Raw genomic sequence first — 14,201 nt, 5'->3', positions numbered from 1 at the left:
AGACAATGATTTACTAAGGTGATCGGCAGGGTAGGTGGATCATTGGTCTCTGGAGTTGTGACCACAGCCCCAGAGCATTCTACTTCGTAAATCAGAATGTCAGGGCCCAAGGAAGTTGAGTTTCTCTTACCACATGGGTTAGACAGGGTTTTAGTTACACACCCTTTTATAAAAAGCAGTTCAATAGACGTGCTTCTGCCACATGAACATGGTTTCTACTTTTTCCACTGGTTTTGTTTGGTTTTGAAGGACAAAGCAGTTCAAGAGAGAATGACTGAGTTGGAATACTAAAAGGTCAGGAGACTGAATGAAATGCTGTGTTAAAATGAAATGATGTCAAAAGCCCAATGGCTGGTTTTTGACATTCTTTCAGTGGAGATTTTATGGGGTATAAAAGAAATGCTATGGGAGCTGAAATAAGTTAAAATTTTCATGTGGTCCAATTAATTTCAGACTCATCTTTAAATAGGTAGGTTTTATGGTGATAAATTTAATTTGTGGTGCTATAACTCTGAAAGTCATCAAAAATTGATCGGAAGTTTTATCAGAAGCATTAATAATTTAATTGCAAATAGTAGTCTTCAGGGCCTAATTAGTGATTCTGATGGTTTAAAATAAATACATTTACATGGAAATGGTGTTGCAATAACCACTGCTGTAGGTGCAAGTGCTTCCTTCCTGCAGCACAGAAATGTGGCGTCTGCTCACCCATCAGTCAAGACTCAAGGAACTCTAGTCAGAGCTAATACATACAGTAAGCACAGGATTTTAGATCCTATCTCTCCCTGTCTTTGCACCAGTTAAGGAAGATGGTTTAATCTGGAATGCCAGTAGATAAAAACCACGATCTGGTTCTGGCACTGTTGCATTCATCTTACACCTAAGACAAAATATAGTCTTAAAAAACAGTAGACACACCCATCCCAGCTATTCAGGAGACAGAGATTGGAAGGCTAGTTTAAGAAAAAAAGTTAGCCAACAAGCCAGACATGGTGGTTCAAGTCCAAGACTTGATCTCAGGCCAAAAGCATGAGACTCTTATCTAATGAAGGGCTATGGTTACACCTCAAGTGGTAGGTAGGGAGCCTGTCTAGCAAGCATGAGGTTCTGAGTTCAGACTCCAGTGTTGCCAAAAAAAACAAGTGCATACACATTTTTGTAAGTTGAATAGAAAATGTTTACAGCATATCTATTAACAAGTAGTAATAATAATACTAATACATAAAAGCCAAATAATATTCAATTTGAAGTTTGTTCATGCTATCAAAGAGGCCTATAAAAACCACATTTAATGTAACTGAACCAATTACTGGAACGTACTCTTATACTCTGAGAAAATTTCAGTGCTACTTTTAAAAACATTATTTAATAGTTAACAAATAGCTGTATATACATCATATCAACTATACCTATGGTTGTATATAGAAAAATCACATTTTAATTTAAGATGAAACACGAAGTCCAAGTGATTTAGAAACATACTTACTGGTCTGAAAACATGAATGTCCTGTGTTCTTGACACCAGATGTGAACTTTTGGCAATGCAAGTAGCTGTCTCCAGTTTATCTCCTGTTAGCATCCATATCTATGAGAGGATTTAAACAATGAACTTTAGCACTACAACTGCACTATTCTTCAGTGTAAAAGGGTCTGCCTGTGAACAGATACTCCCATATCTGTGTTCACACAGACACACAGATAAACCAAGTGCTGTCCATCCATAAATGGCAAACCTCGAATCATTCTTAAAAAAGGAGGGGATCCTGATACACGGAGGGCAGGGGTGGACGTTGAAGACCACGAAGGCCAGTGAGACCACCCAGACACAGAAAGACCACCTAACTCTACTTAACTGAGGTACCCAGGAAAGCCAAGACTGTAAGGACAGAAAGTGGGAGATGGGCACCCGGGAGGAACAGGGAAGTAGATGCTCCACAGGGTCAGTTTTCGTTTGCAAAACTGGACAGTTCTGAGGATGGGTGGCAGTGATGGCTGCAGACCAGTGAGTGTGTCCTGAACGGGACAAAACAGTAAGTTTTGCTTTGCATTTCATACTGCAATAAAGAGTGTCCATACTGATTTATCTGGGGAAAACAGACAGGAACAGTGGGACATGTGGACACAGCCACTTAGAGCTGGGCTCACAACTCACAGCGAGGCCCAGGCAGCTGCTGGGCAACGTCTGACATCAATCTCTGCAGATGCCAAAAGGCACTATGTACTCAGCCCTCCATCCAACTCACAGGTTTTGGAAGGCAGAGCATGGAGCAGGGAGAATCAGAAGCCTGTTTTACCTTGGTAGAGTTACAGGTGGAAAATGGAGTTCCAGTGTGTCAATGGCCTACAGTTAAGCCAAAGTTATTGATATTGAATAGGTCAAATAATGTTATTTTTACACTAAAAAACTGAATATACCATAGCTAAGATATTAAACCAACCTAGATGCCCCTCAGTAGAAGAATGGATCAAGAAAATGTGGTGTATATACACAATGGAATTCTAGGCTCCCATCAGAAAGAATGACATCGCCCAATTCATAAGGAAATGGAAAGACTTGGAAAAAAATCATATTAAGTAAGCCAGACCCAAAGAAACATAGATCCTAAGGTTTCCCTCATTTGTAATAATTAGTATATATCCAGGATAGTCCGAGCAGATGAGCAGAACAGCTCAACAGCTATGTACATATGACCATATAAGATGATGCTAAGCGAAATGAACTCCAAAACATGGAAAGAAGAGGTTTTTCTTTTTCTTTTTTTTTGTTGGGCGTGGGGCTTGAACTCTATCACTTGAGTCACAGTACCACTTCCGGTTTTCTAGTGGTTTATTGGAGATAAGAGTCTCATGGACTTTCCTGCCGGGACTTGCTTTGAACTGTGATTCTCGCATCTGAGACATTTCTGCCCATGCTGGCTTCAAAGGGTAGATCCCAGCCCCTTGATTAGTTAGGATTACAGGTACAAGCCTATACTAAGGCTCACTTGTAAAATTAAATAAGCCTGGCTTATTCTTTTTTTAATTTTTTGTCAATCATGGGGCTTGAACTCTGGGCCTGGGCACTGTCCCTCAGCTCTTCAGCTCAAGGCAAGCGCTCTACCACTTGAGCTACAGCGCTACTTCTGATTACCTGAGTGGTTTATTGGAGATAAGAATCTCACAGATTTTACTGCATGGGCTGGCTTTGAACTGTGATCCTCAGATCTCATCCTCCTGAGTAGCTAGGGTTACAGGTGTGGGCCACAGGCACCTGGCTGGCTTATTCTTTTTTTTTGTCGGTCGTGGGGCTTGAACTCTGGGCCTGGGCGCTCTCCCTGCACTCTTCAGCTCAAGGCGAGCGCTCTACCGCTAGAGCCACAGCGCCATTTCCGGTTTTCTAGTGGTTTATTGGAGATAAAAGTCTCATGGATGTTCCTGCCCGGGCTGGTTTTGAACCATGATCCTCAGATCTCAGTCTCCTGAGTAGCTAGGATTACAGGTGTGAGCCACCAGTGCCCAGCTATTCTTAGCTGTTGTTTTTAATATACTATGTGATTTATTTTTTCTTTTGTGTTTTTTTTTTCCTGTAGTTTAGTCCCTGTTGTCACTGTATTTGATTTTGGTGCCCTGGGTTGTATATACATTTATCTGAATTAAGGAAGGGACAGGGAACAACAAAATGGCGAGACAAAGGACAAGGGGGGAGCCAATGCAACAGCGACACCCACAAGACAGCATGTTGGAATGGACCTGCACACCTTGAGGGGCTGGGGAGAGGGAAACTGGGAGGAAAATGAGGTGGGGGCAACAAGCTCGACAAGAAATGTACTCACTACCTTATGTATGCAACTATAACTTCTCTGTATATCACCTTGACAGTAAAATTAAAAAACCTGAATAGACATGAACATACACACATTTACATACCTACACCATAAAAGAATAAAACAGCATTTAATACATAGTGAAATATTTATGTTATACAGTAGCAGAACTTTTCCAGTAATATTCTCATTACCACTTGACTCAGACTCCTTACCTACTGTACAGAAGGACCCACTTTTGGGGACATGAGACAGAAGAGCCCAGTCACACTCATCATTCCCTCAGGAACAGTCAGCTGTGCTGGGCTCCATATCTGAGTACTCCCACTCTGTGTTGTCATTAGCATATTCCAATCAGCATTACCACACCCCAAACAATCAGAAGTCACTATGGCAAGGCCAGACAGCACTGTCACTGCTGAGCTAACTAAGGCACATAAAATCTGGCTCACCTTCCACTTGAGAGCAGCATCTAGTCAGTTCTGTGAGGTGCAGAGATGAGGTCTAGTCCTTTAGATGGAAGTCTGACACCATTTAATACTCAATCACTATAAATACCTACAGCTTCGTACCAGGACCCTGACTTCCTTAAGACCTAACATTTGCCTTTGTCCATGAGCAGGAGCTCCAGGGTACAGGTGAAGCTGCACACCCAGGATCCAGCAGTGAACGAAGCTCACTGAGTCCTCCTACTCTACGTAGGATAAAGAGCTCACAGGTCAGCCTGGACTGCTACAGGACAACGTTCACGCTCCACCTCGATGGAGACTGAGAGAAAATAAAGAACATGTGGCTGAACCACAGCCTGAGCACACCAGCCAGGGCTTCTAGGCCTCAGGCCTCCCCTCAGGGATGCGGGCATCCTAGAGCCCTGCCTCAGAAGGACAATGCTGTCCTGAGCACACCAGCCAGGGCCTCTAGGCCTCAGGCCTCCCCTCAGGGATGCGGGCGTCCTGGAGCAGAGCCCTGCCTCAGAAGGACAATGCTGTCCTGAGCACACCAGCCAGGGCCTCTAGGCCTCAGGCCTCCCCTCAGGGATGCGGGCGTCCTGGAGCAGAGCCCTGCCTCAGAAGGACAATGCTGTCCTGAGCACACCAGCCAGGGCCTCTAGGCCTCAGGCCTCCCCTCAGGGATGCGGACATCCTGGAGCCCTGCCTCAGAAGGACAATGCTGTCCTGAGCACCCCAGCCAGGGCCTCTAGGCCTCAGGCCTCCCCTCAGGGATGCGGGCGTCCTGGAGCCCTGCCTCAGAAGGACAATGCTGTCCTGAGCACCCCAGCCAGGGCCTCTAGGCCTCAGGCCTCCCCTCAGGGATGCGGGCGTCCCGGAGCCCTGCCTCAGAAGGACAATGCTGTCCTGAGCACCCCAGCCAGGGCCTCTAGGCCTCAGGCCTCCTCTCAGGGATGCGGGCGTCCTGGAGCCCTGCCTCAGAAGGACAATGCTGTCCTGTGCACACCAGCCAGGGCCTCTAGGCCTCAGGCCTCCCCTCAGGGATGCGGGCATCCTGGAGCAGAGCCCTGCCTCAGAAGGACAATGCTGTCCTGAGCGGACAGGGCCCAGGGGGTGGGAGAGGAAGGCAGAAGGAAGTCTGAAGGAGGGCCACAGGATACCCTTGGAGGTGCACTAGGAAAGAGGGTGGGAAGGTGGGGAGTAGGATGCAGCTTCACTTACGAAGCTCTGTTCAGCTTCCCATCTCACGGGAGTGTCCTGAGAACAAGTGGTTGCAGCTCTGAGGGTGGAGCACCAGGCACTACCTTGATTCCAGCGTTCCGCAGCATCTCCAACGTGGGTCTGACATCGGCCTGCAGCTGGTCCTCCACCCCAGTGAGGCAGAGCAGCTCCATCTCCCTCTCCAGGCTTTCCACCACCGCAGCCACCTTCAGCGCCCGATCGTGGATGCTCAGTTTGGCTTGACTGTATCGGCTCTAGGGGGAAGGGAGACACCGTGAGGATGGTGTCAGCTCTAGGACAGAGGGATGTACTGTGCATGTGCTCTGCTGGGCGCGCACAATCATTTCCTGGGTGGCAATTCACAATGCAGGTTGAATATCACTACATCTGAAAATCTGTAATGCTCCAATGTTAGGCGCACTGGCGTGAAACTCTAAAAGTCTCATAATTTGGGGCATTTCAGATTTCGGATTTTGAGGCTAGGGGTGCTAAACTAGTCTATGAAAATATCCCCCAATCTATGTACCAGACAAGTGTGAACCATTTCTGCTCTAAGCATGTTGAGGAGAGAAGGATGCTTGGCCCACACAAAGGACATGAAAACCCGTGGTTTCTACACACACACACTCCCTTCCCTGGAACTGGAGTGGGCGGGGCCACGGAGTTGCATGTGGCAGCAGCGGCAGCAGCCCCACCACTGCAGGGTGGACTAGAAGGACACACTTCTGTGTGGGGAAAGTGAGTCTGAGAATGGCTGACGGAAGCTGCTTACCTCAAAGTCCTGATACTGCTCTTCTGTTAGTGTCCTTTTTGCCACCACAAGGGTGCGAAGCCCCTCCCGTGCCATGTTCCCACACTGAAAGAGGAAGGACCAAGTCATCCTTTATTCCCACAAAACGAGGAGACGCTGGTGGAGTTTCAAGTCCTATCAAGCACTGCTGTCCTGTCCTCATCTCCCCAGAGGCCCCTGGGCTCCACCAGACAACAGACCGCACAACACAGCTGCATGTCACCTCTCCTCGAGGAGGAGACCCAGCACAGAGACGGAGGGACGAAGGGCGAGCAAACACAGTCGCGGGGCTCACTGGGCACTACGTGGAAAATGAACTATACAACTTGTGGGGCAGGAGAAGAGGGAAAAACAGAGAGTGATGGAATGGGTGACACTGTCCAAAAAGAACTTTACCTGACCTACGCAACTGTATATCAACTTGATAACAATAACAAATTAATGAAAAAAAGGATTCATAGGCAAAGCACACAGCACACAGCGGTTAGACAAACCTTTAGCAGAGTGCTGTTCCAGAAATATGGCCATCTTGCCATCTTGACTCTCTGGAGCTGGGACAGCTGTACCTGCCTAGCACACAACAAGCTTGGCTTCAGAGAGCGACAACAAGTTGTGAATGTGGATAAAGTAAGGAAACTGAAAGTAGCTGGGCAGGAAAGAGGCCTGGCGGGGCTGGCAAATGCCTTCCGGGGGATGCAGCTGTGAGGAGACAGGATTGCTTATGAGGCGGAAGAAGGTGGCGGTGGAAGCCTCCTGGAAGCCGCATGGGTGAGGACGGCTAGGTGGGGTGCAAGGTCTCCGTGGGGCACAGGAGAGGGTGGAAGGTCTGTGGATATACAGATCAGGAAGTAGAAGGGGTGGCACAGGCTGTAGATCAGTGAGCTAATATGGAGGATGTGAGAACCATGCTGGCATGTAGTTATATTCCCCTACAGAGGAAAACACTTAACTTGTTGCCCCAGACTTACCAAGAAACTGCCCCAACAGGGCTGTTTAGGGACCAGGTTTGTGTGCTGTCTAATACCAGAGTCTGGCAGAAAGTAAGAGCCACACAACTTTGCTCTTGTTGCTGTATTTTGCTGTCTGTGGAATCAGGCTGCTCATGTGATATGGGATCATCACTACCCTTGTATGGGCAGAGACTGGGGGTGAGGCATGGGGGACCCAGACAGACCCTGAGCCCCATGCACCTGGCTATGTGGTTCAGGACTAACTAGGCAGGGAAGGAAGAATCAAGTCTGATGAGCCTTGATTCATGTGGGAAGAAAACAGAAGTGAGTTTGGTAGGTGTGTGAAAGAAAAATGCTAATCACATTCATAGTAAGGGAATGCATTGTAGTGATGACAGAGAAGCAAAGCTCAACAGTTTAGGGGAGCGATGGTGTGAAGGCACAGGCTACCTCTGGCACAGGGCTGGTTGTAGACTGGGGTAAACCTGCTTGGGGCCGTTGGAAACCTGTTACAAGATCTAACTTGCACTGTCCAGTGAGACCCATTCCACTGCTGAACACATGACCTTCACTTGAAATGTTACCACACATCCCTACAGGGCGGACCCCTGCCTCTTCACAGACACGGGCCAGGTTTTAGGAAACCTGCAGGAACACACGTGAACAACCGTCTAAGTGGTTCTCCTACACCTGCCTTGCTACGCTTTTTAATAAAGTCTATGACAGCATCATAACAAAGACACCGGTGAAGGGTCAGAAGGGTTATCTACGAAAGGAAAATAATAGAAAGCTGAGAAAATACGTATACATAGGATTTTTAATGAAGCTATCTTTGTGAAAACAATCTGACATTATCTGTCTGTTTATTGATTTGACCTCATAAAGATAAATAAATTAAACCAGTATTTTATAATTAATTCCATGTCATTGTGACCATTCCTGTCTCTGATGAATTCAAAACGCCTGGAGGGTGGTATTGACTCTAATGCGACATCATCCTGAACAAGCGTGGTCACCGTGCTGACAGGTTATCACTGAGGCCTAAGGTGAGACAGAGCTCAGAGCACAGTAGTAACTCGGGCACCTGTTTACAATGACAACTGAGCTTACTTTTATTCTTAAGTCTAACTATCGACACAAAAACTCAACAATAAATAGACTCTCCCGAGGCTGAACAGAAATCACATTCATTTAGGGAGTACTTAATATAGGGAATGCTTGTATTTGTACCACATTTCTAGATCTAAAAAGAAAAAAATTACTATTAGATTAATATTTGAATTAAAATCTTTTTTTTGGGGGGGGGGGTCAGTCGTGGGGCTTGAACTCTTGGTCTGGGTGCTATCTCTGAGCTCTTCAGCTCATGGCTAGCGCTCGACCACTTGAGCCACAGTGCCACTTCCGAATTCTTCTGTTTATGTGGTGGTGAGGCATCGAACCCAGGACCTCATGCATGCAAGGCAAGCACTCTACCACTGAGCCACCGTCCCAGCCCTGAATTAAAACCTTAAAAATGTTTTTAATTGGGTTTACAAAACCAATATGAAAGTAAAGTATAACTTTGGTTATTTATGCATGTAGTTTTATTGTAGAATTCTCTAGTGAATGATGGATAATGCTATTTCAGTATTAATAAAATACAGACATACACATTCAGCCATGAAAAGTGGCAGTTATTTCTGTAGGAAGCAAACTGTTTATAATTAACTAAAACTTCCTACTTTATGAAAAGAACTATTAAGTACTTAACATAATTTAGTGGAAAATAATGCACCCAGATAACCTATCAGTTTCTGATATTAAATTTCAATGACTTAACTTACTCCAGAGATACTAGTATATACAAATGGGGGAAAATGCTACTTTGTCACTCTTCAGTACATTTCGTGAAACATCTGGCACAATGCCGAGAAAACTCACTCACCTCCTCCTCTAGCCAATCGTTGTACTGGACAATGGTGGACATGGCAACATCAGCACCTTTCATATAAAAAGTGATTTCTGCTGAGGACTCGTCCTGTGGTGGAGGGAAAACAGACACAGGACCAGCTGGGCTGCATCATTCCGTACAAGCAACTGCTGGCCTAATAGAAAAGGAACTGGAAAAAGGGATTCCTGGGGAGTAGCTTCTGCTGTAACTTGAATATTTTTCTGTATGAATGGCATAATAATAATAATAAAGATCAGTGTACTCCTATGCTTTGTGTGTGTGCATGTGTGTGTGTGCTGCTCCTGGAGTGCTTTCCTTAAGATTTTTTTTTTTGCTGTTCATGGGGCTTGAACTCTGGGCCTAGGTGCTGTCCCTGAGCTCTTCAGCTCAAGGTGAGTGCTCTACCAGTTGAGCCATACCCCACTTCCAGTTTTCTGGTGCTTAACTGGAGATAAAAATCTCATAGACTTTCCTGCCTGGGTTGGCTTTGAACCGTGATCCTCAGATCTCAGCTTCCTAAGTAGCTAGGATTATAGGCGTGAACCACCAGCACCAGGTTCAAAACCCTTTTCTTTTAGGGTTTCATATAATTTCATTTTCCCTCAAGAGTTCTTATCATTTCATTCAAATCTAAGTCCCAGTGAAATGCTCCATGTACAAATTCATCATGCAGTAAGAACTAGCTTTTCCTTTCCTTCACATGCCTGTGAAAGCCTGTGAGACTCTTATCTCCAATTGAGTACCTTTTTTTTTCCTACGTGAACAGGCTGAGCAGGACCTGACTGACATGGTCCGGGAGGCCTACCCTGACAATGATGCCCATCCGCTTGCTCTCAGAGGTGAAGGGGAACACCTGAAGGATGCAGTAGGTCAGGACTTGGCCACCAGGTGTCTTCAGCTGCACAGAGGTGAGGTCCCTGCTGATGAGAGTGAGCCCGACACTCTCTGTCCAGCGTACCAGCGCGACCTGAGGAGACCACAGTGCATGAGGCCTGATGTCCTAGGACATGGGGGCGGGGGGGGGGGGGGGGGGATCCAGTCACACAGCGCACCAGTACACAGAGAACTCGTCAAGGTGTGGTGGACACAGAAGCATAGAGCCTTAGACCTTCTGTTGCCTATTTCCCCAGAACCAGAAGGCTAATCCCAGGAAGGGAGCACACACTATCCACACAGAAGCCTACACTCGTCAGTTTATACTCCAGGATTCTACAGGTTCTGTCAAAGGCCAACAGTTTGAATCTGTTATCCTGACATTTTTCCTAACCTAAGAGATAAATTAGTGTTTGACTAATCGACATTACATTAATGTACCTACACAAAATAGCTGCAAATATAAAGGAGACAAGATAGCAAAAGAGACATCCAGCTATGCTCTGAGCACTGAGCTGTGAGTCTGACAACAGCAACTTGGTGTCTAGCTATTGATTTTGCCAAGATTTGCTTTTCCTCTTCTGTGAAATGGAAAACACACTTAAAAGCTGAGATGATGTAAGCCAATTCCCTGGCAATACAGATACTCAAAGAAATAGGAACTACTCTTATTTACATTTGTTATTGAAACTTAATCATTAGTGAAGGAATAACTTACTTTTATTTTAAAATGTAGCTGCATTGTTATTATTAAGGTGTTGTGCAGAGGGGTTACCATTTCATGACTCAGCTAGTGATTCAAGTCATTTTGGACAATCCATCTCCCTGCCCACAAGTTACATCACTCATGTTCCACAGTGTCTACTGACCACCATGACTGTGCTCATTCACCCGCCCACCATCACGGCCCCACGTCCTCCCTCCAAAGAAGCCAAATCAAAAACAACACCTTCATGACCACCACTAACAAAAAAACGTTTCCATTTCTAGGAATTCATTTTGATAAACAGTATTTCAAATGTTCAGAGGAGATACACCTTTGGATTCTCCCCATAAGAGTATGGTCTGTGTGTGAATGCCTACAGGTCTATACAGTTCTGTACAGGTTATCATATCCATTATCATATCTAAACAGGTTATCACATCCAGTTCTACTTTCTATTTAGCTTCCACATGAGAGAAAACATGTGCCGTTTGTCTCTCTGAGCTTGGCTTACCTCACTTACCCTGGTTTGTTCTAGGTCCATCCATTTCCCTGGAAATATTATGCTAATGACTGTATAAAAGTTCATTGTGTATAGGTACCACATTTTTTGGATCCACTCATCTACTGTAGGGCATCTAGACTGTTTCCATAACTTGACTATTGTGAAAAGTGCAATATGGAGGTGTGTCTTTATTGTATCCTGACTAGTGATGTTTTGGGTAGATGATCAAGAGTGGTATGGCTTAGTCACTGGGGGTAGCTCTATGTTTAGTTTCTTCAGAAACTTCCAAACTGTATGGTTGTTCTTGTTTACATTTCCACCAGCAGTTCAAAAGTTTTTTTTTTTTTTTCCTCCCCACATCACCCCAGCATTTGCTGTTGTTTGAATTATTGATGTTGGCCAATCTAACTGTGGTGAGATGGAATCTCAATTTTCTCCCTCCTCCCTTCCTCCCTCTCCTCCTTCCTTCCTTCTTTTTTTTTTTCTCTTTTGATCCTGGGGTTTAAACTCAGGGCCAGGGCACTGTCCCTGAGCTTCTTTGTGCTCAAGGCTAGTACTCTAACACTTGAGCCACAGCGCCACTTCCAGCTCTTTCTGTAGTTTATTGGAGATAGGAGTCTCATGGACTTTTTTGTCTAGGCTGGCGTGCAACTGAGATCTTCAGATCTCAGCTCCTGAGTAGCTAGGATTATAGGCGTGGGCCACCAGTACCTGGCTCAAAGTTGTTTTGATTTGTATTTCCTTTATGGCCAGGGATGTTGAGCATTTCCTCATGTGTTTATTTGCCATTCTTACTTCTTTGGAATAATTTTTAAGTTAGTAACATTTTAAGACAATAAGCATTTTCTGGGAAAAAAGGTTTTTAAAAGATACTTCATTCCAGGTCATTAGTTACAACATGATATAATAATATCAGGTAAAAGAACATCACTCAAGGTGCCTATGTGACCTACCCACAGAAGCTGGGCGCCAGTGGCTCACGCCTGTAATTCCTAGCTACTCAGGAGGCTGAGCACCATATGAGGATCATGGTCCAAAGCCAGCAGAGGCAGGGAAGTCTATGAGACTCTTATCTCCAATAAACCACACACAAAATTGGAAGTGGAGCTGTGGCTCAAGTGGTAGAGCCCTTGCCTCAAGCTGAAGAGCTGAGGGACAGCGCCCAGGCCCCATGATCAAAAAAAAAAAAAAGCTCCCACAGGGAACCAGGGACTGTGTAAGTCACCACAGCCTAGCAAGATCCAAACCTCCTTCCGTGGTGTCCTGAGGCTGGATCTGTCACTTGCCAGGAATATGACGTTCCCAGGAACTGGCTTGCCTGTCAGTGCAGAGCCTTCCTTTCTAAGGTGAGCAGGTGAGCTCATCTTTGCTTCAAGTTTCACCGCCATCTATACACTCATATTTTATCCTGGGTTTCGGTAATCCAAACCATTTCAAGGACATTGTAAATTCAATCTAATTAAATTCTATCTAGCTATTGTGAGCTCAATCTTACTGCATTGTGAAATTCGCATGAGGGTAAGTATATGCCCTTAGGGAGACTGTACAAAATTCCCAGCAGCTCTGGCTCAGAGCCTGGTCAGTTGGGTAGGATATGGCTGCAAGGAGCCGTACTCAACTCTGTTTCTTCACCTGTACCAAGACCATGACTGGGGACACCATTCAGGCCCCTGCAAGAAAAACAGAAAGCCCTGTAGACTCCTGGTGGGATGTCCAGCACTTTCTAGTTGTCACTGAGTGTACCCTGCTATAGATGCCACTTTTGCATGTTCTCCTAGACAGAGCAGCATTCACTTTTAAAGTCAGTTTTCTAAGTACCTAGCCATAAACTCAGGGGCAGAATGCTTCTAGAAGACTTGCAGAATCTTGGCTAGATAGCTGTTTTCTCACTTTAAACGCTAAGAGTCCCCAGCGTGTGTGGTGAGTGGCACCTTGGGGCACAGCTCCTGTCTTCCCAGGGCATTCAGGCTACAGGTGGGGCCTGGTGTCCAGGGCTATGGCCATGCCATGGGCAGGCCAGGAAGCTCACTGCTTCCTTCTCTAGGCTACTAATGGCGCGATCCTCAGTGTACACCTCACACGCCACACCGGCTCCCTACGGGCTTTCACTTCCTAAACAGCTCTCAGGGTCTTGTAAAGAAGACTCCAGTAAGTGTGGGGATTGTTTTAGAATGGGCAGTTTAAAGTTAGTACAGTTACAAATTATATGTATAATTTTTTTTGGGGGGGTCTGGTCACGGGGCCTGAACTCTGGGCCTGGGCATTGTCCCTTAGCTCTTCAGCTCAAGGCTAGCGCTCTACCACTTGAGCCACAGTGCCACTTCCGCTTTTTTCTTTTTGCTTATGTGGTGCTGAGGAATCGAACCCAGGGCCTCATGCATGCAAGGCAAGCGCTCTACCACTGAGCCATCTTCCCAGCCCCTATACGTATAATTTTCAGATACTTAAAAAGAAGTTGGCATACTGCAGTTTGTCTCTAAGTGACCTAAAACAGTTCTAGAATACCATAATTGAAAATGGAATTATAATGACCTGACATTTTCATTTGTTACAAAATCAGAAATGTATTTCTTTAAAAGAAGGAATAAGGGATAAGGACTCAGACAACTTTCCTCAACCGACGTCCTTCCTCTGTGCTCAGAAAGTGAAATGAAGTGTTGTTTGCAGTTTCAGAGCAGTAAACAACTAGCCCTGATCTACATAAGAGAGGCCTTCACCCACCACGTGACCCAAGCCTCCAATCAGAACCAGAAACCCTCACAAGCTGTGCTCCACCGAGGGGCAGAGTGCGGGCATCTCCACTGCCACCTCATCAGCCTCTGTGCTGTCTCTGGTCCTGCTCCCCACTGGCTTATTCCGCAATCCTACTTGCTGGACACAATTCAAACATCTGCTTTTTCAAGCAGCAGTAACCGTGTACAGCACCTGAATTTCTCTTCATCCCAAACTTATTTCAAAATACAAATTTCATTTAAAT

At 45.7% G+C, this 14,201-nt stretch overlaps 1 protein-coding gene across 2 annotated transcripts in view; it reads right to left on the bottom strand.

Moving 5' to 3' along the window:
• Atp9b (ATPase phospholipid transporting 9B (putative)) overlaps window positions 1-14,201 on the bottom strand; it is a 194,445-nt gene that overhangs the window by 27,542 nt on the left and 152,702 nt on the right. For both annotated transcript variants that reach the window (XM_042668321.1, XM_042668322.1), the window contains exons 16-20: window positions 9,949-10,110; window positions 9,138-9,230; window positions 6,246-6,329; window positions 5,557-5,727; window positions 1,487-1,585 (exon numbers count right to left, since the gene is read on the bottom strand). In XM_042668321.1, the coding sequence (XP_042524255.1) occupies window positions 1,487-1,585; window positions 5,557-5,727; window positions 6,246-6,329; window positions 9,138-9,230; window positions 9,949-10,110 (609 nt within the window). The remainder of the gene's footprint in view (window positions 1-1,486; window positions 1,586-5,556; window positions 5,728-6,245; window positions 6,330-9,137; window positions 9,231-9,948; window positions 10,111-14,201) is intronic.

This window comes from Dipodomys spectabilis, unplaced genomic scaffold (genome assembly GCF_019054845.1).
Source record: "Dipodomys spectabilis isolate Male_0828 unplaced genomic scaffold, ASM1905484v1 ptg000432l, whole genome shotgun sequence".
NCBI classification, from domain to species: Eukaryota; Metazoa; Chordata; class Mammalia; order Rodentia; family Heteromyidae; genus Dipodomys; species Dipodomys spectabilis.
The sequence above is the reverse complement of the archived record's forward strand: the minus strand, read 5'-3'. Positions and strand labels throughout refer to the sequence as shown.